Source organism: Leishmania martiniquensis, chromosome 10 (genome assembly GCF_017916325.1).
Source record: "Leishmania martiniquensis isolate LSCM1 chromosome 10, whole genome shotgun sequence".
NCBI lineage: Eukaryota > Euglenozoa > Kinetoplastea > Trypanosomatida > Trypanosomatidae > Leishmania > Leishmania martiniquensis.
In genome coordinates, this window is record NC_090145.1 from 612,089 (window position 1) to 637,410 (window position 25,322).

The following is a 25,322-nucleotide window of genomic DNA, read 5'->3' on the forward strand; positions in this document are numbered from 1 at the left end:
GGTCTCCGGAAGAGGAGGTTAGGGGCTTCCTCACTGACGTTCAGCTCCTGCAGTAACAGAAAGGAGATAATGAGAGATCTCTTGTGTGCATTACTAGCTACCCTCTGGGTGGCATGAATGTTTCAATAGAGCTGCAGCGGATTGTGAAGAAGTTGATGGTTACCTGATGTCCTAATTGCTTTTGCCTGGCTGCAAAGTACAATTGCTCCCTTTTCACGCACCAACATCTTGTTTTGAGTAGACGGGCAACACCATCATAACAAAAAGGCACCTTAGCACTCGCGCACGCGCACAAACATATTCAACGACAACAACGACGAAGTGGCAGAATGGGGCATCTTCACACAAAGCCGTGCTCAATGATTCCCGCCAAGGAGGCGTTTGAGCATGACAAGAAAATCTATGGCAAGTCCATCTTGTCATTTGAGGGTGTCAACGGGTACGACGTCTACAATTGTTCGATCCCCTTCACCTACAAAGGCAAAACTTACATCTTTGGTAGGGTAGAAAAGAATGAGGAGTGGGTTCATTCAAATACCATACTCTTCGAAAAAGTAGGTGAGAACCAATACCGTCGACTCTTGGAGTCCATTACCTACAATTTGGAGGATCCATTTATCGTGAAGATTCACGGCGAGATGGTTTTCGGCGGCACTCACGTTACAAAGGACGGTGACAAGGTGGTCGATTACCGGTGCGAGTTTTATCACGGCACACCTCTCAATCTCAAGTACTTCTCTTCGGGACCTTCAAAAATGAAGGACATTCGCCTGGTGGAGCTTGCCGATGGCAAGATCGGCGTCTTCACACATTTTCGCACAGAGGGCTCCTGCTTGACAGGGTTTGCTACTATAGACAAGATTGAGGACCTCACGGTGGAGGTGATCAACTCAGCAAAGCTGATCAACCATCGTCCATTCGGGGACGCCTGGGGGGGCCCAAGCCAGGTGTACCTGCTTTCGTCCGGCTTGCTAGGATGCATTTCGCATCACGGCTACCTACTCGATCAGAAGGATGATGTTCAGCTACGGGTTTACGCGTGTACCTCCTTTGTGTTCGACCCTGCCACCTACGACGCGTACGACTTCAAAGTCATCGGAACCAAAGGATGCTTCCCACCGTGTGAACCAAAGCTACCGCGCTTAGCAGATTGTGCTTTCGTATCGGGTATCGAAATGCGCGACGATGGCAAGTGCAACTTATACAGCGGCATTGGTGACGTTGCCGAGGGATGTATAGTCATCGACTACCCTTTTGAAGGATATGGCCAGATTGTAAGCGACGTTGCCTTCTAAGAAGCTGTTAGGGGCGTAGCTATCGCTTGCGACAGATACAACTTCATCTGCAGCAGTTTTCTCCCCCGCAGTACACGACGAGAAGCAGGGGGGAGGATATGGGGTGCTAGAAGAACGAGATAACGATGAGACGGGGGCCAAAATACTCTCCGCCATTCCAATGACATGCTTCATCGACCGTTTGTTCGCTTACCCCGCTGTGCTCTTCCCCTTTCAGATCTCGAGGAATCAAGCAATTGTAAGCGTTTGCTTTTCTCGCCCACCCATGCCTTTGACTACCCACCACGGCACAGATCTTTGGAAGGTGGCCAAGAAGGGGGAGGGGGCTGCGTCAGTGTACCTATTCGTGAGCAGTATTGCCCGATGATGACTTGAAAGCAACAGGATACTCATTGAGAGCTTCACCAGCGCCCCAGAGAGAGGCACCGAGGGCGTAAGTCGAGGGAATACCACATCGGTATACTCTTCCATGGCAACAGCACATTCGCCCGTTGTGAAGACTTGGGAACATGTATTCGAATGTATCATGACTATCTTTTGGCATCATCGTCTTCTTTTATATCTGCCAAGATCCTGCACACAGGATAGTGTGTGCGCATCTTTTCCTGGGAAAGGTTGGTAAAGAGAAAACGAACAGAAGGAAGAGAGGATGAAAGCGTAAAGGCATATGCTCCCCCTCCTCGAGCTAGATGCGTGTAGATCATCCAACGAACCCACTGTCAACAGAGAGGGACGATTCCCAATAATCGTTGGAGCTCCTCTCTCATCTCGTATCGTTCACAGGGATGGGCCTCTTTCGTTTGCTCTGGGGGTTTTCTAGCTTGCCTTTGTCTTTAAAAAAGTACGAAAATACATCCCCTCTCACTATTTATTTCTTGTCGACGCCGCTTTTTTCTCCATGGTTTTCCTGCTCCCGTGCCCATGCTTCATCTGCTTTCCACGCTAGCGAGCTGAATGCTTTTTACTCACTCGGCTCATCGACGAGTTTCTTTTTTCCGAAGACTGATATCTAAAACAGTAATGTGTGGAGAGGCTCCCTGACAGCCACAACTGGAGAAGCAAAGGAGGTATACTGGTACTCCAGTTTGTAAGTTTTTTCTCTACAACCGCTCATTAGAGGACTGCCTCGCTTGCTGATTCTAGTTTCCCCCCCCAAAAGAAAGAACAAAACTATGAGAAAGGAAAGCAAAGATTCTCGCCCATCAAAGCATCCCAAAGAGGCAGGAGGACGAGTAACGTAACTGAGATGATGTGCCGCTGCTCATAGCTACTTCTTTCTCTTTCGCACACAATCACGCTGTCAAGTTGCATCTCCGGGAGAAAATCCGGACATGCCTCAGATGAAGGAGTTTGTTCAAGAGAGGGAAGCCACCTCGACCTTCCTGAGGACGACGCCTCCTATTCCATGAGCTCTTTTCATCAAGTTAAAAAATTGACCTCTTCTGTGCCACGCCGTCATGTGAGGCATTCCCCTCGACTTTTTTCTTCTGACACTGCTCGACCGCCTGCCTCAGCTCTCTGTGTAAAGCAGAATACTTTTCAAGGTTGTCCACCGACGTACGGCAACTCACACAAGCGACAAGAAAACTCGTCTTGGCAGATTCACGAGCGCGGGTCAAGGAGGTTATTGGGAGAACCACCGACACCTCTTTTTTTCTAGCCTTTTTTCCACACAGCTCATTCCTCGAGACCTTGAAAATTCATCAGCAGCGCAGCAGTCAAAACACGCAGAGTCATAGCATCACCTGCACGCCCGCTGACTTTCTGTACTCCTGCCACCCTTTTAGGCCTGCAGAGAAGATGAGCACGTTCCAGAAAGTCAAAGAGGAGAAACTAGAGTTCGAAAAGAACTGCGACCAGCACATCTACGATAAGGCTCTCCTCACTTTCAAGGGTGTAGATGGGATGGATGTGTACAACTGCTCTGTACCTTTCAAGTACAAGGGCCTAACGCACATCTTTGGCCGTGTAGAGAAGCGGTCCGAATGGGCCAACTCGTACGTGCGGCTGTTTGTGGAAACAGGCAAGGATGAGTTCACTGTGGTGCCTGAAAACATGATTTGGCAGCTTGAGGATCCATATGTGTCAAATATCGATAATGAGTTGATCCTCGGCGGGACGCACGTCCGGAAAACGAACAACCGCGTCTTTACCTACTACTGCGATTTCTTTCGCGGTACGGCAGAGGATCTAAGCTACTTTACTACGGGTCCTGACAACATGAAGGATATTCGGCTTGTAAAGCTAGCCAACAACAAGATCGGCGTCTTCTCTCGACCGAAAACGGCAGCGCACTCCTTCATCGGCTTTACAGTCATTAATGATGTCACGGAGCTGACACCAAAGGTTGTCGAGGAGGCCACGCCTCTCAATGTCATTCACACTGGTGCTTGGGGAGGCGTGAATCAGGCATACCTACTGAGCACCGACAAAGTGGGGTGTATCAGTCACTACAGCTACATCGACAAAGACGAGGATGGCAATGAGATTGCCGTTTACACCAACTACTCATTCGTTCTGAACCCGCACATTCGTGAAGTCGAGGATGCAAGAATAATTGGAACGAAGGGCTGCTATCCTAAGTGCCCCCCTAAGGTCGACAAGCTTATAGACTGCGCTTTCACTTCTGGCATTGTAATGCGCGAAGATGGTCGGTGTGACTTGTACAGCGGGCTGGGTGACGCGTACGAAGGCCGTATCACTATTAACTACCCTTTCGAAGGTCATGGAACTCTCATCGACAACCTGAGCTTCTAGTGAAGAGTGCACGTGTGTGCTTTCGTGTGAGCGTTCTCCTCCTGGAGGCTTTTCGTTCCATTTTTCTCGTTTCTTTTCCGGGTTACCATCCAACTCAGCATCCGCTCTTCAGTTTCGGTGCTAACTCAAGAGAAAGGTGGCCTCTTTGTTTCCTTTTGTTTCTCACTCCGTCTCGCTTGACCTTGATAGCGGTGGACTCCTCAGCGCGTGTGGTGTCTCATGGGCCCAGTGCCCACCCTGTGCGGGAGAAGTCAAGGCGCCCCCCTCCTGTGCCTGCCGATGCCCCAGTGCTTCTGCTGGTGACACAGAGTCGAGCACCTGCGACGTTGGAGGAGGGGCGTCAGAGCGATGTATCGCTACCGTTGCGAGCAGCCAGGTCCTGGACAGCGTTGCGTCGGAGTGACATGCGACGATGGCGATGCTTGCACGACCCGCATGACGGGCAAGCTGTCGGCGCGGCTCGAACGTACCTCACCCAGCCCACTGGTGTGTGGGGTGCCTGCACCACCTCGCGAGATGCGCCTGGTGGCGGCTGGCACGATGGGCGCGGCTGTGTGGCGACGCGCAAGGCGGGCGCCGGCAGGGCTCGGTGCAGGGGCTGTGCTGAGCCGACTCTGTCGGCACTGCTGTGAGCGCGTGACTGGCGCTGCTTCGCACCAGCAGGGGTGGGGGGCGGGCCCGTGACAGGGCCGTGCGAGTAGAGGTGCACTCGTGGTGTATGGTGGAATGTCTGAGTCGAATCGAGTCGATTTGAGGCCTTTTGAAGGATCATTGATTTATATGACCTCAAGCAGCCTTCGCCCGCTTTCATCTGCAGATCTTGTTTCTGCTCGGCTTCCTGAACCGTTTTTTTTCCTAGCTGCCTCTGTTGGAGCACGGAGTGGACAGAATAAGGGCAACAAAAAAATATACTACGAGTGCAGCGAGCCGCGTCGAAGAAAGAAACCTCAATACTGAGGGAGAAGAAAAGAGGTTGGCTCAGCCTTTTGTTTTGTGCTTCCTGCTTTGCTGTTCCACGGAACGCGATTCTTGTACTTCGACATCCGAACGCATCGACACCACCGCTCCTCTCCTCCAGAATATTCAGAAGCACTAAATCGTGCGTGTGTGTGTGTGGGCATTCATTAATGCCCGTACATGTGCGTAGATGCAGTAAAGACATAACAGGCGCAGGCCGGCCAAGGAAGAAGGAATAGGTGGAAAAGAGAGGAAGCAAACAAAGAACAACAGAAAAAATGATGACTGGCCAGTAGTTCTCTTTTTGTCTTGATGCGGTCTAGCTCATCTTCCTTGTGCTGGCCATAGGACAGCCTGAAACCTTCATTGCTGACACGGCACGAGCGAAGAAACTAGGAAGGCGGTGGTGCTTGAGGGGACGCACCCATTTTTCTATGCCTCTGCGTGTGCGTAGCACAGAAAGAAGATTTCACAGGAGAAGCATACATCATTACAGGCTACCACTTGTCATCGAACTGACGCTATTTTCATGTATGGTATTCATGCTTGCTCGTCTAAAGCAGTTTTCGCTTCTCATCCTTCTTTTTTCCCCCGCTCTATGTGTTGTTTGGTGGTTGTATCACACCCCCTCGCAGAGAATGTGCCTGATGCACTATTGCATGACATATAGCTCTAGGCAACTGGTGATATGCCTTTTGGGGCGAGCTCGTTTTCGAACGCACACGGGCGGATGACTTTTGCATTAGTGCGCGTGATGGTGGGTATGGTCTAGCGAGAGAGCAAGAGAGACTTTGGCTGCGGCCAGCGGAGAGGAAAACTGCCCATCACCATTATGAGAACACAGAAGTGAAAAAGTGTTCCCGTTGGTTCGATGCAGCAGAGGCAGGGGGATAACGGGCGAGGGATGTACAGCTGCAGTGACCTTTGAAGTCCAGGAAGCACATACTCATCCCTTCATCTTCGAAAAACTGCGAAACTATGCTTCGTGTCTATCAATTCTTCCCCCTTTCCCACGATCAATCGTTTACTCTCTACTGCGTACTGTGTGCTTGTGTGAGTGTCTGCGCCGGAATCGGCGCGCTCTCAAGTTGTCCGGCAGAGAACGAGGCGATGAGGAGCAATATTTTCTTTTCGATTTTTTCCGTCCTGCTTTTGTATTTTATTTTGCTACTACTACTTTCATCGCCTCTCTCTCTTTCATGTAGAGATGCGCTGACTTCACGAAAACCTGCTGGCTGTCTGTTCTTCGGCTACTCACTGCCCTTGATAGCGGTGGACTCCTCAGCGCGTGTGGTGTCTCATGGGCCCAGTGCCCACCCTGTGCGGGAGAAGTCAAGGCGCCCCCCTCCTGTGCCTGCCGATGCCCCAGTGCTTCTGCTGGTGACACAGAGTCGAGCACCTGCGACGTTGGAGGAGGGGCGTCAGAGCGATGTATCGCTACCGTTGCGAGCAGCCAGGTCCTGGACAGCGTTGCGTCGGAGTGACATGCGACGATGGCGATGCTTGCACGACCCGCATGACGGGCAAGCTGTCGGCGCGGCTCGAACGTACCTCACCCAGCCCACTGGTGTGTGGGGTGCCTGCACCACCTCGCGAGATGCGCCTGGTGGCGGCTGGCACGATGGGCGCGGCTGTGTGGCGACGCGCAAGGCGGGCGCCGGCAGGGCTCGGTGCAGGGGCTGTGCTGAGCCGACTCTGTCGGCACTGCTGTGAGCGCGTGACTGGCGCTGCTTCGCACCAGCAGGGGTGGGGGGCGGGCCCGTGACAGGGCCGTGCGAGTAGAGGTGCACTCGTGCTTTATGGCGGGGTGGGCACGTTAGAAAAGCAAACAAGCCTGCTTGTCGTCTTTGTTTTCGCTCTATGAGTAGCATCTGGTAGGCTGTTTTCTTGGGAGCCTTTTTTTTCGTTACCTTCGTAGCATAACGTTTACCAGTGCTTGGTCAGTATACCAGTCGTGTTGCGCCACTCCTTTAACTGGCACCTTCACCTACCCATCTGGGGACGCAGAATTTCAGACTGGCGGATCGGTACTTCTTCGAACCAGCATTGCCTAAACAGCAAGAGCGGCGACCCGGCTGAGCAACAGGGGAGACACTCGCTCCGCCCCAGCTCCCTCTCACTCTCTCTCATGTCTTCGCTAGCTTGCGTTTCATCGATCAGGGGAGAGGCGCGGGCTTCTTCCGTGCCAAAAGATAAGGAAAGAATGAGAAGGGAATGTGAAAGGTGGTAAAGGACGTGGTGCCGTGGGTCCCCTTGCGGCAGCGGTGTTGGAGGTGCTCTTTCTCTTATGGTCTCGGGTGCTCTCCACGCCACGTTCCTCGTTCACAACCGCGAGAAGATCGAACTGGTGTACCTCACTGCGCTAGTGGTAGCAGTTCCTGGTGTGTACAACGTGTAACATACTCCCTCTCATTCCATCCTTGCATCAAGAGCGCAAGGAACAGCTGAGCAGAAACAAAGGCAAAGCCGCAAAAAAGAACGTGCTCCTTTCCTTCCTCCCTTAGTGAATGCGCGAAGCAATGGCAGACTCGGAGGGTGTAAGGGCTAATAAATGACACGAGGCGGGGTCTTGGTTCTATCCGTCGGTATTGTTGAGGAAGAGTGGTCGTGATATGTGTGGCAGGGATATCAGAAGAGCCCTTTCGTCTTGCGTTTCCCTCTGCGGCATCGAAAATTGCAGTACCTCGCCTCGCGGCACTCCTCAGAATCGCACTTCGCGTGGTCCGATGACCATACGCGATTGCGCCTCTGAGATTTTTGGGTATTCGCTTGTTCTTCGCTTCGCCCCAGGCAGCAATCTTCCAGCGACCATCCTGGAAGTGTGTGTCTCTCCAAGCCCCTGCCACGGTCGCTTTTCGTATAAAGATGCGTAGCTTATCAATTCAACTCTTCTCCTCCACCTCTCTCCTCCACCTATCCTCTCCATTCCTTCCGCTAACAATGCGGATTCGTCTTCTTTATGCGGTCTCTGGTGCTGCGCGAGCATCTGTCGTCTCTGACATACTCTCTGTTCTTGTCGTTTCTCACTAATTCGCTCTCCCGTCTGAACTGCACTGCACCTTCTCCTCCGACATCCATAGACATGATGTTGGCTGTTCCATTCACCATTTTGCATACATGGAGTCACAATTCTCATTTGTGTTATTCCTTACACGGAGCCACCGAATCTGCCAACCCCACGTTGGCCGACTTGTTGGAAGAAGCGTCCGGTAATTAGGGGGGCAAAAGGAGGCCTTCGAGGCCAACAAGCGTGTGTATGAGAGCGTGCTGCTGACTTTCAAAGGCGTGGACGGCTATGACGTGTACAACTGTTCCGTCCCCTTCTTTTACAAAGGAAAGCGGCACATCTACGGTCGCGTCGAGAAGCGCGAGGTTTGGGCGGCTTCGCATGTGCGCCTCTTCGAGGAGACGGGCAAGGATGAGTTCACGGCGGTGCCGGAACTCAGCTGGGAGCTGGAGGACCCCTACATCCAAAACGTGAAGGGAGAGATGGTCTTCGGCGGCACGCATGTGCGCAAAAACGGCAATAAAGTCCTCACGTACCGCGGCTACTTCTACCGCGGCACACCTGTGTTGCTGACATACTTCACGGCAGGCCCCGACTACATGAAGGACATCCGCGTGGTACCGCTACGGGATGGCCGCCTCGGGGTGTTCTCGCGCTGCCGAACAAAGGTGGAGGTGTATGTGGGCTTCACCACGGTCGACAGTATCGACCATCTCACCACAGCCGTGATTGCGTCAGCCAAGCCAATTGATTTCATCAAGCCAGGAACCTGGGGTGGCGTTAACCAGGCATACCTGCTTTCCAGCGGCAAGATTGGCTGCATTGGGCACTCCGCGTACTCCGAAGAAAATCCGCCTGGGGAGCCTCTTACGGTGTACGTCACTGTTTCCTTTGTGTTCGATGCCGAAACGCGCCAACTGCATGCGGAGCAGGTGATCGGAACTAAGTCGTGCTATCCGGCCTGCCCAGCAAAGATCCCGGCTCTCGTAGACTGCGTTTTTGCCTCCGGTATTGTCATGCGTAACGATGATAAGTGCGATTTGTACAGCGGCGTCGGCGACACCCACGAGGGCCGCATTACCATAGAGTACCCTTTCCATGGATATGGAAGTATTGTTGGCGACCTTCACTTTCCTGTGGCTTCCTCCCTGTGATCACTCTCTGTGATAGTGCGCGTGGGTGCGTGGGCGAAGGGGAGGGCGGCTGAGTCTGAAAGGCATTTGAGCAACACTCGCCCACCTATTGCAGCGTTGACTGCCAGCCGTTTGGACGCAGTGTACAAGAGTAGTGTGTGCGTCACCATCGCTATTACAACGGAGAACGCAAGGGTGCAAAGCGGATGAGCACATGTATTCGTTCGGCTCTTTTTTCTTCCCTTTACGTCCTTTTTGTCCCTCTGTCTCTTTGCATCTTCCCTCCTTCCCGCCTGCTGGGCTGCTGCTTTCTTGAGGTGATGGACCGTGAGTCTCCTCTTCGTTTTCTTCGCGATTTTCCGCACCTTCATGTGGGTGGACTCCTCAGCGCGTGTGGTGTCTCATGGGCCCAGTGCCCACCCTGTGCGGGAGAAGTCAAGGCGCCCCCCTCCTGTGCCTGCCGATGCCCCAGTGCTTCTGCTGGTGACACAGAGTCGAGCACCTGCGACGTTGGAGGAGGGGCGTCAGAGCGATGTATCGCTACCGTTGCGAGCAGCCAGGTCCTGGACAGCGTTGCGTCGGAGTGACATGCGACGATGGCGATGCTTGCACGACCCGCATGACGGGCAAGCTGTCGGCGCGGCTCGAACGTACCTCACCCAGCCCACTGGTGTGTGGGGTGCCTGCACCACCTCGCGAGATGCGCCTGGTGGCGGCTGGCACGATGGGCGCGGCTGTGTGGCGACGCGCGAGGCGGGCGCCGGCAGGGCTCGGTGCAGGGGCTGTGCTGAGCCGACTCTGTCGGCACTGCTGTGAGCGCGTGACTGGCGCTGCTTCGCACCAGCAGGGGTGGGGGGCGGGCCCGTGACAGGGCCGTGCGAGTAGAGGTGCACTCGTGGTGTATGGCGGGGTGGGTATTTCAGTAAAAGGTTTGTGTCTCAATGCTCTTCCTTCACTCCTTTTTTGGGTTCTGCTGCGTAGAGTCTTCACACAGTTGTGGAGGGCGACTGGATTCAAACTACGTGTTCCCGCCTTGTAGTCTGCGGAGCTCAACACACAGTAGCTCACAGATTCCAACACAAAGACACACACACCTATATATAGAGAGAGAGAGAGAATTACGCAAACTGAGGCTCGCTGTACCCCACCGTTACTCTCTCAGTTGAAGTGGTTGTTTGTCCCATCCGGGTAACTGTGCTCTTCCTCCTATCTCGTTTGTGCCATCTTACTCTCGCTCTCTTTCTTCAGCAGTATGCAGATGCCTCTCAAACGTATGCGTGCTGCATTCGAGGCAAACAAGAAGATCTATGAGAGTTCTTTGCTTACGTTCAAGGGTGTTGAAGGATATGATGTGTTCAACTGCTCTGTCCCTTTTATGTACGAGGGAAAGTACCACCTCTTTGGGCGCGTTGAAGTGCGAGAGAAATGGATGGATTCCAGGGTGCGCCTCTTCGTGGAGACGGGAAAGGACGAGTACACTTTGGTGCCGAACCAGCTAGCGTACCAGTTGGAGGATCCCTTCGTGGCAAAGGTGCAGGACCGCATGCTTTTTGGCGGCACTCATCATATTAAGAGCGCCGGCGAAGTGACGGGTGACTACTGCGACTTTTACAGCGGTATGCCACATGCACTCACATATTACACCACGGGGCCTGATCTCATGGAAGGCATTCGTTTTGTGCAGCTCATCAACGGTACCATCGGCATCTTCTCCTGTCACAAGACGGAGAGCTCGTGTATGATTGGCTTCACGACCGTCGACTCTCTTGATGAAATCAAACGCGAGGTGATTGCAGATGCCCAGCCCATTAACCAGGAACCTTTCCTAGATGCTTGGGGCAGCGTGAACCAGGCATATTTGCTCTCCAGTGGGAGTGTAGGCTGCATCTGCCATCACGGCTACCTTGACAAGGACTCTAACGGGGAGCCACTTAGCGTGTCTTGCATCACCTCTTTCGTCTACGACCCGAAAACAAACAATACGCACGATTTTCGGCTACTCGGGACGAAAGGGTGTTTTCCTGACTGCCCGCCAAAGGCACCACGCACTGCCGACTGCGCGTTTGCCTCCGGCATTATCATGCGCGACGATGGTAAGTGTGATCTGTACAGTGGCCTGGGCGACACCCACGAGGGCCGCATTACCATAGACGATCCATTTCAGGGGCACGGGACTATAGTCAATACTCTATCGTTCTAACGTTGGGACATGCAGACGTCCGCGCGCATCGTAACCCTTCTCTTGCTCCAGTACGCTCTCTTCCTTTCCCCTCATCATCTGCCTCCACGGTGTATAGTATGTATGCGTGTTTCTGTCTACTCTCTTTGTGTCTTGGATGACTTTACCCCCCGCCCTCCCCCCTTTCGTCCCCTTCCACTTCAGCACTCTTATGATCGCTGTACATTGTCTCTCTCCTTTTCTCATTGCTATTCCGTTATCGTGTTCGCATCGCGGGATCTTCTCCCTCTTACTCTCATCCTCATTCCTTTCTGGAGCGGCTGTGCATGCGCTCCTTGCCTATTGTCATAATGCGCTTGGCTACGGCGTCATCCTTTCCAGGCTTGAAGTATGCATGCGTCTTCTTCCATACCTATTCATTGCCGCGGCGTTCGAGCACCAGTGGCTCATCCATGCATGCATGCGCACTCATCCGGTCCCAACTCATTGTGTGGGCCGGTGATGCCTTGATTGCTCGCCGACGGGGAGTCCCGTGATGATGGCGCGTGAGAGCCACGCATCTCCTCTTACCTCTCTGCCTCTCCGCCACGTATACCACCACTACACCCCCGCCTCTCCTCCATTTTGGTACCCTGACTCGCTTCACGTCGGTGGCAGCTCGCGAGGGAACCGATTCACGTCACGCCTACATATACCTACACCCGCCCACGGCATACATACCCACGCGCGCACTCGCGCACACGCTGTACATAATCGCTTCTCTTATTCCGTACCCTCTTTTCTCCTCTCTCTTTTTGCCCTGCTTCATCTCCTCGAGTCCATACTTCCGGTATTTTCTTCGGGTGGTTTAACGGGCCCCTGCTTTTATAGAGCTGGGCGAACACGTACTTCATCGAAGTCCATCGGCCAAATCCACGTAAACGTACGTTGGGGCTTCTCTCCTTTTCGTTGTTCTCATTTTCTCCCTGCTCTTCGTCTGCCGCTTCTTGTGCCGTGTACTGCTACCCCCTCCCCTCCCCTCCCCACCGCACGCGAGCATAGTAGAACCCCTTGTTGTCTGCCTACCCTTTCTCTTACACTTGAGTCAGCCGACAAGATGAACACAATTCAGGTGGTCCGTGAAGCCAAGAAAGAGTTCGAGGCCAACAAGCGTGTGTATGAGAGCGTGCTGCTGACTTTCAAAGGCGTGGACGGCTATGACGTGTACAACTGTTCCGTCCCCTTCTTTTACAAAGGAAAGCGGCACATCTACGGTCGCGTCGAGAAGCGCGAGGTTTGGGCGGCTTCGCATGTGCGCCTCTTCGAGGAGACGGGCAAGGATGAGTTCACGGCGGTTCCAAACGGGATGACATGGCTCTTGGAAGACCCCTTCGTGTCTAAGCTGAAAGGCGAAGCCTTTTTCGGCGGCACACGCGTTCGAAAGATCAGTGGTCATCTCATGAACTACTACTGCGATTTTTTCCGTGGTGGAATTGAGCAAGGCCTCTACTTCGCCACGGGACCTGACAATATGAAGGACATTCGGTGTGTGGAGCTGGCGGATGGCCGCATCGGCGTCTTTTCCCGCCCAATGACGGATGTCTACACCTGCATCGGCTTCACCATCATCAACGATCTGAGCGAGCTGACACAGAAGGTAGTTAGCGAGGCAGAGGCGCTTAATGTCCTTCACCCCGGTGCGTGGGGCGGCGTCAATCAGGCATACCTCCTGACCTCCGGCAAGATAGGGTGCATCGCACACTACAGCTACAACAGCAAAGACGAGAAGGGCCGCCCGACGTCGGTGTATCTGAACTACTCATTCGTGCTGGACCCTGTCACGAAGGAGGCGGAAAAGGAGCGAATCATTGGCACCCGTAGCTGCTACCCGGATTATCCTATCAAGGCAGAAAAGCTCATCGATTGCGCCTTCTCCTCTGGTATCGTGATGCGTGAGGATGGCAAGTGCGACCTGTACAGTGGGTTGGGCGACACATGTGAGGGCCGTATCACGATCGAGTACCCATTCGAAGGGTGCGGTGCTATCGTTGATCAGCTTACGTTTTGAGCCCTTCCCTTTTCCTTCGACACCCTCTCACCGACTCACAGACATACAGACGAGCTAACATACACAGGCTCTCATATACACGCTCCGGGGCACATCATAAGAGGCTAGTGAATTGATAGTATGCGTCCTCGCTTTCTCACTACTTCATTTTGCTCATGGATGAATGTTGATGCAGATTTCCCCATACGCGCTATTCATTGTTCGGCGGTGTGCCGATGACTTTTCATTTCTCTTTTTCCTCTTCGCCGAGACTCCGGCATATTTGTGCGTGCGCACGCCTGATGTCTCTCCTGGTCTAAATTCGATGGTAGTAGGATTGACTCATGCGTGCTGCGGTGCCAGCATTCAAGTGGTTTATCGGCGATGAAACGCGCCTATACGCACACCTCTACACAACTGCTCCCACGATCTTGTTCATGCTAGAAAACAGTGCACGGAATTGTGAGGTCGTGCGCTCTTCTTCTTTGTCACTACGTGAGAGGGCGTGCAGACGTACGCCGAGAGAAGGTGGGTAGACTGATGAATGAGGGTGTGCGCGGCACCACCTCACCCCATGCATCTTACTGAAGCCTCAGAGCAGATCCCCATCCCAGGGAGAGAGCGCAAAGAGAAGCGCACAAACCACAAATGGCGACGCTAGGAGCAGCTGCTGCTGTAGAGGGCTCAAGGAAAATATGAAGTCGTTGTTGCAGTTTCTTCATCGTTTCTTCTGAGGTGCTGGGGGTGACGTCGCATCAAGTCCCAGTAAAAAAAATGCACGTTGGCTCGACACGTATTGTCATTGCAACTAGGTAAGCGCGTGTATATGTAGGTGACAGTGCACTTCACATATACCTCATTCATCAGCTATTCTATCGAAGATAAGTGCATGTGGCATGGTGTGTTGCGACTGTGCCGCTCTTCCCCCCTTTCCCTCACTTTCATTTCCCTTCTGTCGTGAAGTTGAAGTGGCTACAACTAATGCATACACACGTTTCTGGTGAAACCTACCCTTTTTTCTTGCCTCTCTTTGCACGGATGTGTATGCTTTGATTTGTGCCTGCGTGAGTGTGTACGTGGATATGTGTGCGGCCTGTTAGTCTGACGTGTCGCCGTGTTCCCCCGCTTGTCTCCATGTCTGCCCATACCTTTTTCTCTTGCGGCGTGGGGCGCTGTGAGCGGTGTCGTGTGCTTCTGTACGTTTCGTTTCCCCCTCTACGTACGTATTTGTGTGTGCATTTGCTCTCTTCTTTTTACCTTCTTTCGGTACCGTCGTTCTCCGTCACTCCGTTGTCTTCGTTTTTCTCTGATGCGATGCCAATATTTCTTGTCCATCCGCACCTCTGTGGAGCTGACCCTTTTTCCCAAGCTTTCCTGCCTCTGTGGGCCGGTGTGCAGGTTTCCTTCTCTGTGCATCATCTCTGTATCGTCTGTTTCCCTCTCTCGGACCTCGCCATTTCAACATACGCACGCATGCGTACAAAACTCGGGCAAACGACGATACACACATAGAAGCGTGCCGAGTGGCTCTTACGATCCTTTCCTTTAGCTGAATTCCCTTTGAGCAGCGCAGGAAAGTACATGGTAGAAGGAGAGGCATGACTGTACCTCGCACTGACGAGAGGAGCTGGTGTAATGTACTCCGTACCCACCTCTGTGAATGCGCTGCGAAGAGCAAGTGTCTTACGCATCGCCCCCATTCCCAGCCGTGGGCATATCGTTCACACGCACCGGATGTGCGCTGCTTCGCTGCCATGAAGCAGTACAAGCACCTTTCGAGAGGTCAGCCGAGCTCCGTGACTCAGACGGCCACTTGCGTACCCGCTCTTTTGCTTCCCAATGGCCCATTTCGGAGACATCGACGCTCACATTAGACTCTCACTTCCTTGCCCTTCTCTCTTCGCCTCTTCGTTTCTCTGACCGTTTTCGGCATTTTCCCCCTGGCCCACCTTTCTTGATGCATACCTTCGCACCCCCTTCCCTGCACTCTTCGGTGCCTTCGTACGCCTTGTTTGGATACTGCAGAAGAAAATGCCAGAGTCACAGTGCAGCATCTCTCCCTTCCGCCCTGTTCTTGGATCTTCCCATTCAGTGACTGTTGGTCCCTCCTCGTATTGATCCCCCTCTACCCATTCACTCTTTCTTTCGGATTTGGTGCTTCTTGATTCCCTTTCGTCGCAGTTGCCACCCTCCCCTGCTTTCCACACTCGTCTTGTGTACACGGTGTGTCTACGCACTACTACGATCAGTCCAGTACACCACCAAAGTCTAGTCATCATACTCGGGTGTGTGAGCGGGAGCATACCAACACACATTCAAACTTAAGCATTTGCCGGCGCCTGTCTCTACGCGCAGGTCTGTGGAGCGGCTCGTGGCTATGCTGCTGAAGGAGCAAAAGGAGGCCTTCGAGGCCAACAAGCGTGTGTATGAGAGCGTGCTGCTGACTTTCAAAGGCGTGGACGGCTATGACGTGTACAACTGTTCCGTCCCCTTCTTTTACAAAGGAAAGCGGCACATCTACGGTCGCGTCGAGAAGCGCGAGGTTTGGGCGGCTTCGCATGTGCGCCTCTTCGAGGAGACGGGCAAGGATGAGTTCACGGCGGTGCCGGAACTCAGCTGGGAGCTGGAGGACCCCTACATCCAAAACGTGAAGGGAGAGATGGTCTTCGGCGGCACGCATGTGCGCAAAAACGGCAATAAAGTCCTCACGTACCGCGGCTACTTCTACCGCGGCACACCTGTGTTGCTGACATACTTCACGGCAGGCCCCGACTACATGAAGGACATCCGCGTGGTACCGCTACGGGATGGCCGCCTCGGGGTGTTCTCGCGCTGCCGAACAAAGGTGGAGGTGTATGTGGGCTTCACCACGGTCGACAGTATCGACCATCTCACCACAGCCGTGATTGCGTCAGCCAAGCCAATTGATTTCATCAAGCCAGGAACCTGGGGTGGCGTTAACCAGGCATACCTGCTTTCCAGCGGCAAGATTGGCTGCATTGGGCACTCCGCGTACTCCGAAGAAAATCCGCCTGGGGAGCCTCTTACGGTGTACGTCACTGTTTCCTTTGTGTTCGATGCCGAAACGCGCCAACTGCATGCGGAGCAGGTGATCGGAACTAAGTCGTGCTATCCGGCCTGCCCAGCAAAGATCCCGGCTCTCGTAGACTGCGTTTTTGCCTCCGGTATTGTCATGCGTAACGATGATAAGTGCGATTTGTACAGCGGCGTCGGCGACACCCACGAGGGCCGCATTACCATAGAGTACCCTTTCCATGGATATGGAAGTATTGTTGGCGACCTTCACTTTCCTGTGGCTTCCTCCCTGTGATCACTCTCTGTGATAGTGCGCGTGGGTGCGTGGGCGAAGGGGAGGGCGGCTGAGTCTGAAAGGCATTTGAGCAACACTCGCCCACCTATTGCAGCGTTGACTGCCAGCCGTTTGGACGCAGTGTACAAGAGTAGTGTGTGCGTCACCATCGCTATTACAACGGAGAACGCAAGGGTGCAAAGCGGATGAGCACATGTATTCGTTCGGCTCTTTTTCTTCCCTTTACGTCCTTTTTGTCCCTCTGTCTCTTTGCATCTTCCCTCCTTCCCGCCTGCTGGGCTGCTGCTTTCTTGAGGTGATGGACCGTGAGTCTCCTCTTCGTTTTCTTCGCGATTTTCCGCACCTTCATGTGGGTGGACTCCTCAGCGCGTGTGGTGTCTCATGGGCCCAGTGCCCACCCTGTGCGGGAGAAGTCAAGGCGCCCCCCTCCTGTGCCTGCCGATGCCCCAGTGCTTCTGCTGGTGACACAGAGTCGAGCACCTGCGACGTTGGAGGAGGGGCGTCAGAGCGATGTATCGCTACCGTTGCGAGCAGCCAGGTCCTGGACAGCGTTGCGTCGGAGTGACATGCGACGATGGCGATGCTTGCACGACCCGCATGACGGGCAAGCTGTCGGCGCGGCTCGAACGTACCTCACCCAGCCCACTGGTGTGTGGGGTGCCTGCACCACCTCGCGAGATGCGCCTGGTGGCGGCTGGCACGATGGGCGCGGCTGTGTGGCGACGCGCGAGGCGGGCGCCGGCAGGGCTCGGTGCAGGGGCTGTGCTGAGCCGACTCTGTCGGCACTGCTGTGAGCGCGTGACTGGCGCTGCTTCGCACCAGCAGGGGTGGGGGGCGGGCCCGTGACAGGGCCGTGCGAGTAGAGGTGCACTCGTGGTGTATCGCAGAACTACTTGGTGGAAAGCCGAGAGGTGTATAAATTTGTGCCTTTGCTGTGTGTTGTGCTCTCTTGTGTCTGCCGCGATTTTCCTCTGCTGGTGTTTTTTTTTCAGCGTCACCTTAAACGAGCGCACTTTTTTGCATACCAATCCCCTTTCTTTCTTATGTGAGTCGCTCGTGGCTGATGTGCCCGCGCGGCAAATGGCGCTCTATTTTCGGAAGCGTGAGTGGAATGGATTATGGAAACGGGTAGGTGCAGGTACTCCTTGCGCGTGGTCAAAAGCAGCAGGATGTATGAGGTGAAGGGAGTGAATAAGGGGAGTGTTTCAGCCTTGTGCCCGACGGCGTCTTGATTGCACGGAGGTGCCGTGACCATTCTTCCCCCTCACCTTTCTCAGCTGCCTTGACTTATTGCAGGTGCCGTCGGAGCCGTTTGTCATCGTTTTTTCCGAAAATATCAAGTGCGCGACGGATAAATGGGTATGTTGAAGAGGAGGAGAGCCCCAGATGCTTTTGGGTGCGTTTCTCTACGTTTCTTCCATACCTTCTCAGAAGAGGCGTGAAAATTAACGGTGCGACTGAAGCTTCAGGCGTAGACCGTTTTCTGCTCTTTCTTCTGTTCTTTTGCGTTGGCTGTGTGCGCTGAAGTATGTGATCGCACCGCCTACGGCTGCCTGTATTTAGTGTTGTCGAGATCCTCTGCAAATGCGCTCAAACATACACACCGACACCCACTTCTATTCTTCTGCATCCGCGCCCTTCTTCAATGTACGGCATTCGCAGCAACCAGTTCCCTTGATGCACAGCACCAAACACTACCTGCTGTTTTTGCTGACTGCTCTTTTCCCTCCATCCGGTCCTCAGTACCGGGACCGTTTCACTCGCTAACCTTTGAGCTCTATCTTCCTGTAACTTTTCCTTTATCCCTTTAGCAGTCTCACTCCTTTTCTCAATTCGCCGTTCTCGGTGCTCACTGCCAGTGGGGCTCTCACTCACCCACCTTTGGTCTCATCGACATCTTTTTTAACGAAACCACGGATACACCACCGGTACTCATTCGCCACTTGCTCCTTGTCTCATTGTTTCCACTTCTTCACGATCCCCTCCTCCACCTGCCATTTCCAGAGCCAAGTCTGTACAAGGCGAATACCAACAGAATGGCGGACGCCAACCCCTACTTATGGATCGTCATTGTGGGCAGCTTCGTTTCGTTCCTCACCGGCGCCGGTGTGGGCATGAACGATTTGGCCAACGCCTTCGGTACCACATACGGTGCGCGCATTCTCACCCTCACTCAAATTGTCCTTGTCGCCTCCGTTTGCGAGTTCGCTGGCGCCGCGACGCTCGGTGGTGCGGTGACATCGACCATTTCCAGTGGCATTGCAGACCCGAACGATTTCGCTGAGCAGCCGTATGTTTTTATGTACGGTATGCTTTGCGCATGCGGTGCGGCCTTCTGCTGGCTGGCGATTGCGACGTGGCTGCGCCTTCCCGTGTCATCCACGCACAGCATCTGCGGTGGTGTGATCGGCTTCGCGCTGGTCTACGGCGGCGGCGGCGCGGTGAGCTGGGCGAAGAGGAAGGACCAATTTCCGTTCTTCAACGGAGTGGCCCCAATTGTCGCGTCGTGGTTCATCTCACCTGTGCTCACTGGTGCCGTGGCGGCTCTCATTTACGGCCTTGTGCGCTTCCTAGTGCTTCGCCCGAAGAACTGTGTAAAGCGCGCCATTTACACCCTCCCCATCATCGTGACCATCTCCTTTTTCCTGGAGTCTTTCTTCGTGCTCTTCAAGGGCGCGTCGAAGCGCCTTGACTGGCCGCTGGAGAAGGCTCTTTGGGTGGCTGCGTGCATTGGCGCCGGTGCCGGCTTGCTCTCGTGCGCCTTTATTCCCCTTCTGAAGCGCTTAGTTGCTCGTGACGAGGCGCGTGCCCTCGCTGCAGTTGAGGAGCGCCCGAACGGGACAGAGGGCTCGAGCAATCGCGAGCCGCTCAACAGTGAGGACATGCGCAAGGCTCGCGAGGTCACTGGCGACGTTGTCAGTGAGTCGGAGGCCTCCGATTCGGAGCGGTCGGGAGAGCGCCAGATGACTGGTGCAAGTGGTCTTCAGGTCCAGCAGTACGAATGGCGTGCCGAGCGCGTGTTCCGCTACCTGCAGGTCTTCACCGCTATTTGCGCGTCCTTCGCCCACGGCGCGAGCGATGTTAGTAACGCCGTCGGCCCGCTCGCTGCCATCTACCAGGTCTACCGGACAGGAAGTGTGCTGAAAAGCGCTGTTGTCCCAATCTGGGTGCTGTGCCTCGGTGGTGCCGGTCTTGTAGTGGGCCTCGCCTCCTTCGGCATCCGTCTCATGCGCCTGATGGGTGAGGATCTGACCGTCATCACGCCAAGCCGCGGCTTCTCTGCGGAGCTGGCGGCCGCGCTCGTCGTGTCGTTCGCCTCCGGCTACGGCATTCCTGTCTCCTCGACACACTGCATCACTGGCGGTGTCATTGCCATCAGCATCGTCGACGTCGGCTTCCTGAACATCCGCTGGATCATGGTGCTGAAGATGTACGGCGGCTGGGTGTTTACTCTCGTCATCACTGCCATCATTTCCGCTACGTTCTTCGCACAGGGCTCCAGTGCCCCATCCATGTAGCTCTTTTTTTGCCATTTTTTTTCGTGTGTGCATCCCCGAAAGTACCGGTGACACCTGTACATCGTAAGAACAGCATGTCCCCCCCTCCCCCCTTGTGTATGCCTTTCTCAGTTTCCGATGCTGGCCCATTCGTGATGCCCCGCTCTTCGCCAGACACCATTTTTCTCTTTTCTTCATGTCCAATTAGAAATTGTCGCATGCGTGTGCTTTCCGATGGTCGAGAGGCTATGCGTGTCCGTGTTTCCTGCGGTATGATGAACCTTTAGCGCGTCCGCGTCACCGTTCACGCTCACAGGCGCCTACATAGTCGGACGGCTGTGCACACCCTCGCATTACAGACATGCACAGTATTACATGAGCGTGACTTTTAATGGCACAAGGCTGACTGATCTCTTTTTCCGCCCCTCTCTAACTCTCTGCCGCTCACTCGTAAAGACGTTGCTTCAGTCTCCTGTTCCTCTGTTTTTTTCCCTCTAACTTACACGTTTGTTTCCACTCGTTTATTTCCCAGCTCATGCTCAATTTCCCTCTCTTTTTTTTTCCGCTGCGATCGCCGTTCCTCGCGTGCGTTGGTGTCTGTGTGACTGCGTTTGTGTGTGCGTGTGCATGTTTTTTCTTTCTTTTCAAGGATGACCGTTTCGTGGCTTATCGTTTTCTCCATGTTGCTCTTCATTCTTTTGCTTTTCACGGCGCTGCATTCGCATCGAAACCAAAAGCGAAAGGACCCCGAGCCGCACCACGTGGTGGGACAAGAAACAGACGAAAAGCGGAAAATCAACAGACGTTGAGCGAATCTCTTGTCCTTTTGCTGTTGCTTGTAGCTCTGTTTGAAGCATGGTTGGTCGTCTATATATATATATATATTTTACCTTTGGTACTTTTCACGCTTCCGACTATTTCGCTTCATCGTTTTCCCATCTCACTGGATGCCGGAAAGCGCCTCTACAGCGAAAATGGCAAGCGAGCATTCATTTGCAGGCAGACCTCCTCCTTACTCCCGGCATCGAAGGCGCCTGGAAGTTCGAAAGGAACCACATTATATATTCTTCTCCTTCACCCTGTTCGTTTTCTCTCCTTCTCTTCTTAATACTAACGTTGACTCTTTGTGTGTGAGCGCCCTGCATTGCTCTCATACAGTCTGGTATGATACCGCGAGTCCCTTCGTTGCGGCGCACCTTAAAAGACGAAAAGCCAAGGAAGCAGAGGATTATCAAAATTCCGTCTTTTTATCCTCTAATCCCTGAGGCTCAGGGAAAGCAAAGAACAAAGGAAATGAAGGAGACTTGTGTGGTAGCCGTCCACGTCTCCCCCTCTGAGGGAAAGCAGTTTTAGGTAGTCGTTGTTCGACTGTATAACGACAAGAAATCATATACAAGCATTGTCGGACCCGTTTCGGAGACTGCTGCCCTTGGTGCCTCCCAAACATCTGTGCTTCTCCTTTGAGTTTCATAATCGGGTCAAAAGGCATACCGACAACGAACAGTGCAATACAAGGCGAGTGCTACAGGCGTTTCGTCTTGTTGCTGCAGAGAGAGAGAAAGCGCGCTTCCATGTGCCTGCATCCGCCTGCACGCCTTACCGACGACACCAGGAAAAGGGAGAGGGGGGGGGGGGCGTGGCGCAACCTATTTGTGAGCAGAGTGGACCACTTCTTTTTGCTTACATCGACGGAGGTGAGAGAACTTCGAGTATGCGACACCGGTGCACGGCGTGTGCGTGAGCTAAGTGCGATGCCACACATACGCACACATATACTTTGCGCCCCCTGTCTATGCTAGTGCTGCTGGCATGAAGTACCTCCTTTTAGAGCACTTTTCTCCCTCGTCGTGCGACTTGCGTCTTTCTTTTCCTATGGCACAAACCTGACTCGTTTTTTGTTGTCTTCCCCACAGACGAAAATAAAAGCACACAGACAGACCTACCCATCCATCTTTGTTTTCTTTGCACTAACGCACATCCACGTTACCGTTCGTCGACCTGCTCGCCTTCCACGGCTGCGATTCGAGTGTGCATCCGATTCCCTCTTCTCCCCGACCTCGCGTCTTCTGCGCCCATACGGTCCTGCAACCTACACCAAGCGACCATGGCCGTTGATGAGCAGGCCGGAAACGTTGTCAGCACCGATGACGTGCCTGACTCCACGCTGCCCCAGCAGCAGCGTGGGGAGAACGACGAAGGCTACGTGCACCCCGACACCGCCGCGCTCTTCGACGCTGCCCCGTTTATGCACCACTTCCCGATCTTTGGAACAGCGGTGGTACCGTTCGGACCAAGGTGCGTGATGTCGCTTGGCATCGTGTACATCCTCAGCAAAGGCCTAGCGAAGACGCTGCTCACCTCTTCTAGATACGCCATGTTCATGAAGAACTACGGCGTCACCACGGCGATGTACCAGCGCATCTCGGGCATCGGTTCTCTGGGGTTCTCCATCAAGCCCTTGACAGCCATCTTGAGTGACACGTTCGCCTTCTTTGGCTATACAAAGCGGTGGTACATGGCCTTGTCATGCATCGCCGGTGCCGTGTGCGCTGTTGTGTACGGCTTGCTGCCGTTCCAGCCGTCAAGCGCTGGCATCGCTGGCGGTATGATTTTCATCTCCGTCTTCTGTATTGCGAACATCGATGTGCTCTCAGAGGGTCACTACAGCCGCCTCATCAAGCGCCACCCCGCTCCTGGCGCAGACCTCATCTCCTGGATCTGGGCCCTCATCATGGTAGGTGCGATCATCGCATCGGCCATCCAAGGGCCGCTTTCTGACTTGGGCCGCCCGACGATTGGCATCTTCATCTCGGCAGGCCTGCAGGCCCTGTGCGTTTTCTTCTTCATTTTCAACTGGTACGGCGAGAAGAAAAACCTGGTCGAGCGCAAGGAGGACTACCTGTTTCTGCTCAAGCAGGAGTCCATGAAGGCGAGGACGGACTCCGAGCCGATCAAGGAAGGCGTGATGGTGTACGACATCAGGACGAACAAGATCGAGAGGACATCCTCCGCGCCGCATGACGAGCCGGCGCCGCGAAACGGCGGTAACGAGCTGGTGAGCTTTGGTGAGCTTGACGATGATGCGATCGAAGGCGATTTTGTCACGGCGACGTGCTTGTGCGGCATCTTCGGAGTGAACAAGGAAATCATCTCTCGCAACGTCTCCGTCGCTGTCTACGGCGTCATCATGACGGCTGGCGTCGTTGCGCTGACGGTGCTCAACATCATGGGCACAACAGAGGAGCTGTTGTACGGCTGCGTCGGCATCTCGTTTGTCCTGTGCGCGACCGGCTTCCTCTGCATCCCCATGACAATCATGAAGGCCAACTTCTTCGGATGGTGCCAGCTGGTGTCCTACATCCTCATCTCCGGCGGGACGGACAACTTCTACATGTCGGATGCTGAGTGCCTACCGAACGGGCCACACTTCACGCAAACCTTCTACAATACCGTGGGCGCCGTCATCGGCAACGTCGCTGGCCTCTTTGGCGTGTACATGTTTGCGCGCGTCTTCTCGAAGCAGAGCTACCGCGTCACGCTCATCTGCACCATCCTTGTCCAAGTTCTCGCAAGCGTCTTCGACATCATCATCGTCGAGCGCTGGAACTTGTACATTGGCATCCCTGATCACGCCATGTACATCATGGGCGATGCTATCGTGTACGAGGTATGCTACATGCTCAACTACATGCCCCTGAACATGCTCATCTCACGCCTTTGCCCCAAGGGGTGCGAGAGCACGATGTTCGCCCTCTTGGCAAGCTTCAGTAACATGGGTGCGTCGACCTCCTCGACAATTGGCGCGATTCTGATGGAGACGGTGTGGCCTATCTCCTCCAGCCCTCCGTGCGACTTCAGCAACCTGCGCTGGCTGCTCATCGTCGGCCACCTCATCACGCCGCTCATCTCCATACCGCTTGTGTTTCTGCTCATCCCTGGCACCCGCATCTGCGACCCGATTGACCCGAAGGATGTCGAGGCGCTGTCCATTTTCCAAAAGTGGCTCAATAAGTTCGATGCGACGTCCAACGCACACACCAAACCTCAGCGGAAGCCTCTCCCGGATTCGGAGGAGTAACACTAGTCGTCCATGAGGCGACACTCGCGCCATCCAGGTGCGGGCTCCTGTGATCTCCTGACTTTTCTTTTGCTGCCTTGTGCGTGTGTGTGTGTCTCTGCCTCGTGTACTGTTTCTTTGAGCTTGCCATACAGGCATATGCTCATTCTTTTGTTTCTAACGCGCGTGGCCGCGCTCATGATGCGGCACCGGCACCGGCATCGCAGGCACCTTGATACCCTGCACTACGCCGCCGCATCTCTCTCTCTCTTTGCTTTGCTCTCGCTTTCCTTTCGTTTTTCTATAGCCTTTCTAAGTGTTCTATCTTGCTTGATTCTGTTCGGGTACTGTTCTCGTGGCCTTTGCAGCTCATGAGCCCGCGCATCGCTGCGGTGGGCACAGCTAGAGAAGGTAGTTGTGTCTCTCTGCCTGAGGGCATGACCGCCGTCTCCCCACCCCACTGAGCAAGCGACTGCGTGCCCGCCTCTTTCTCCCCTCTCCTCCACAAAGGCGCATGTGTGTACATGTCGTACGTGCTCACAGGAGGAGATGACGGAGCGAGCGGAACGGAGAGTTTGAGATCAAACGAAGCGGCACATCCACTTTGCCCCTTGACAAAGAAACAAATCCGTTTCCCATGCCTTCTCCTTCTTTCTGTTTTTTCTCTCTTGTGTGTCATCGTTTTCTCTTTTCGTGAGCCATGCCGATGTGCTGGTGTGTGCCACAGGTGGTGTTTGGCCATGGAGTCGCCACGATGGAGAACCGCCTGAGGTACTTGATGACTCACTCTCATGCTCATGCCTAACATGCATCATCACAGCCGCGGCCGCTGGACGGTTGGGGGGGGGCGGCGGAAGAGAGCCAAAGAAGCGGCGTGTAATGCCTGCTGCTTTACCTCTTTCTCTTGTTCTCTTTTGTTTTGTGCGACGCTCTCCTCCTTTTTGCGATCGCCCTCCACCTTTCCGGTAGCATCTTTCTCTCCGCCTCTCTCTCTTTCTCTTGCCATCTCTGCTCGTATGTGTGTGTGTGTATGCGTGAGTTTGTTCAAGTAATCTTCGGTGTTTTAGTTTTCCCTCCAGCGGC

The 25,322-nt window shown here is 54.1% G+C and overlaps 7 protein-coding genes across 7 annotated transcripts; all 7 read left to right on the forward strand.

The window, feature by feature from the left end:
* Positions 1–329: 329 nt before the first annotated feature.
* Positions 330–1,295, forward strand: LSCM1_07131 (uncharacterized protein; the record flags this gene model as incomplete). The annotated part of the gene is made up of 1 exon (XM_067324519.1): positions 330–1,295. The coding sequence occupies one exon, from the start codon at positions 330–332 to the stop codon at positions 1,293–1,295; it is 966 nt and encodes a 321-aa protein (XP_067180723.1).
* A 1,800-nt stretch (positions 1,296–3,095) lies between these two features.
* Positions 3,096–4,052, forward strand: LSCM1_07132 (uncharacterized protein; the record flags this gene model as incomplete). The annotated part of the gene is made up of 1 exon (XM_067324520.1): positions 3,096–4,052. One exon carries the CDS (start codon positions 3,096–3,098, stop codon positions 4,050–4,052), a length of 957 nt encoding a protein of 318 aa, XP_067180724.1.
* Positions 4,053–10,401: 6,349 nt separating this feature from the next.
* LSCM1_07134 (uncharacterized protein) lies at positions 10,402–11,349 on the forward strand (the record flags this gene model as incomplete). Its single annotated transcript, XM_067324521.1, has 1 exon — positions 10,402–11,349. The coding sequence occupies one exon, from the start codon at positions 10,402–10,404 to the stop codon at positions 11,347–11,349; it is 948 nt and encodes a 315-aa protein (XP_067180725.1).
* Positions 11,350–12,424: 1,075 nt separating this feature from the next.
* LSCM1_07135 (uncharacterized protein) lies at positions 12,425–13,375 on the forward strand (the record flags this gene model as incomplete). Its single annotated transcript, XM_067324522.1, has 1 exon — positions 12,425–13,375. One exon carries the CDS (start codon positions 12,425–12,427, stop codon positions 13,373–13,375), a length of 951 nt encoding a protein of 316 aa, XP_067180726.1.
* Positions 13,376–15,731: 2,356 nt separating this feature from the next.
* Positions 15,732–16,685, forward strand: LSCM1_07136 (uncharacterized protein; the record flags this gene model as incomplete). The annotated part of the gene is made up of 1 exon (XM_067324523.1): positions 15,732–16,685. The coding sequence occupies one exon, from the start codon at positions 15,732–15,734 to the stop codon at positions 16,683–16,685; it is 954 nt and encodes a 317-aa protein (XP_067180727.1).
* A 2,036-nt stretch (positions 16,686–18,721) lies between these two features.
* LSCM1_07137 (uncharacterized protein) lies at positions 18,722–20,203 on the forward strand (the record flags this gene model as incomplete). The annotated part of the gene is made up of 1 exon (XM_067324524.1): positions 18,722–20,203. One exon carries the CDS (start codon positions 18,722–18,724, stop codon positions 20,201–20,203), a length of 1,482 nt encoding a protein of 493 aa, XP_067180728.1.
* Positions 20,204–22,787: 2,584 nt separating this feature from the next.
* Positions 22,788–24,260, forward strand: LSCM1_07138 (uncharacterized protein; the record flags this gene model as incomplete). The annotated part of the gene is made up of 1 exon (XM_067324525.1): positions 22,788–24,260. The coding sequence occupies one exon, from the start codon at positions 22,788–22,790 to the stop codon at positions 24,258–24,260; it is 1,473 nt and encodes a 490-aa protein (XP_067180729.1).
* Between the last annotated feature and the right edge of the window lie 1,062 nt (positions 24,261–25,322).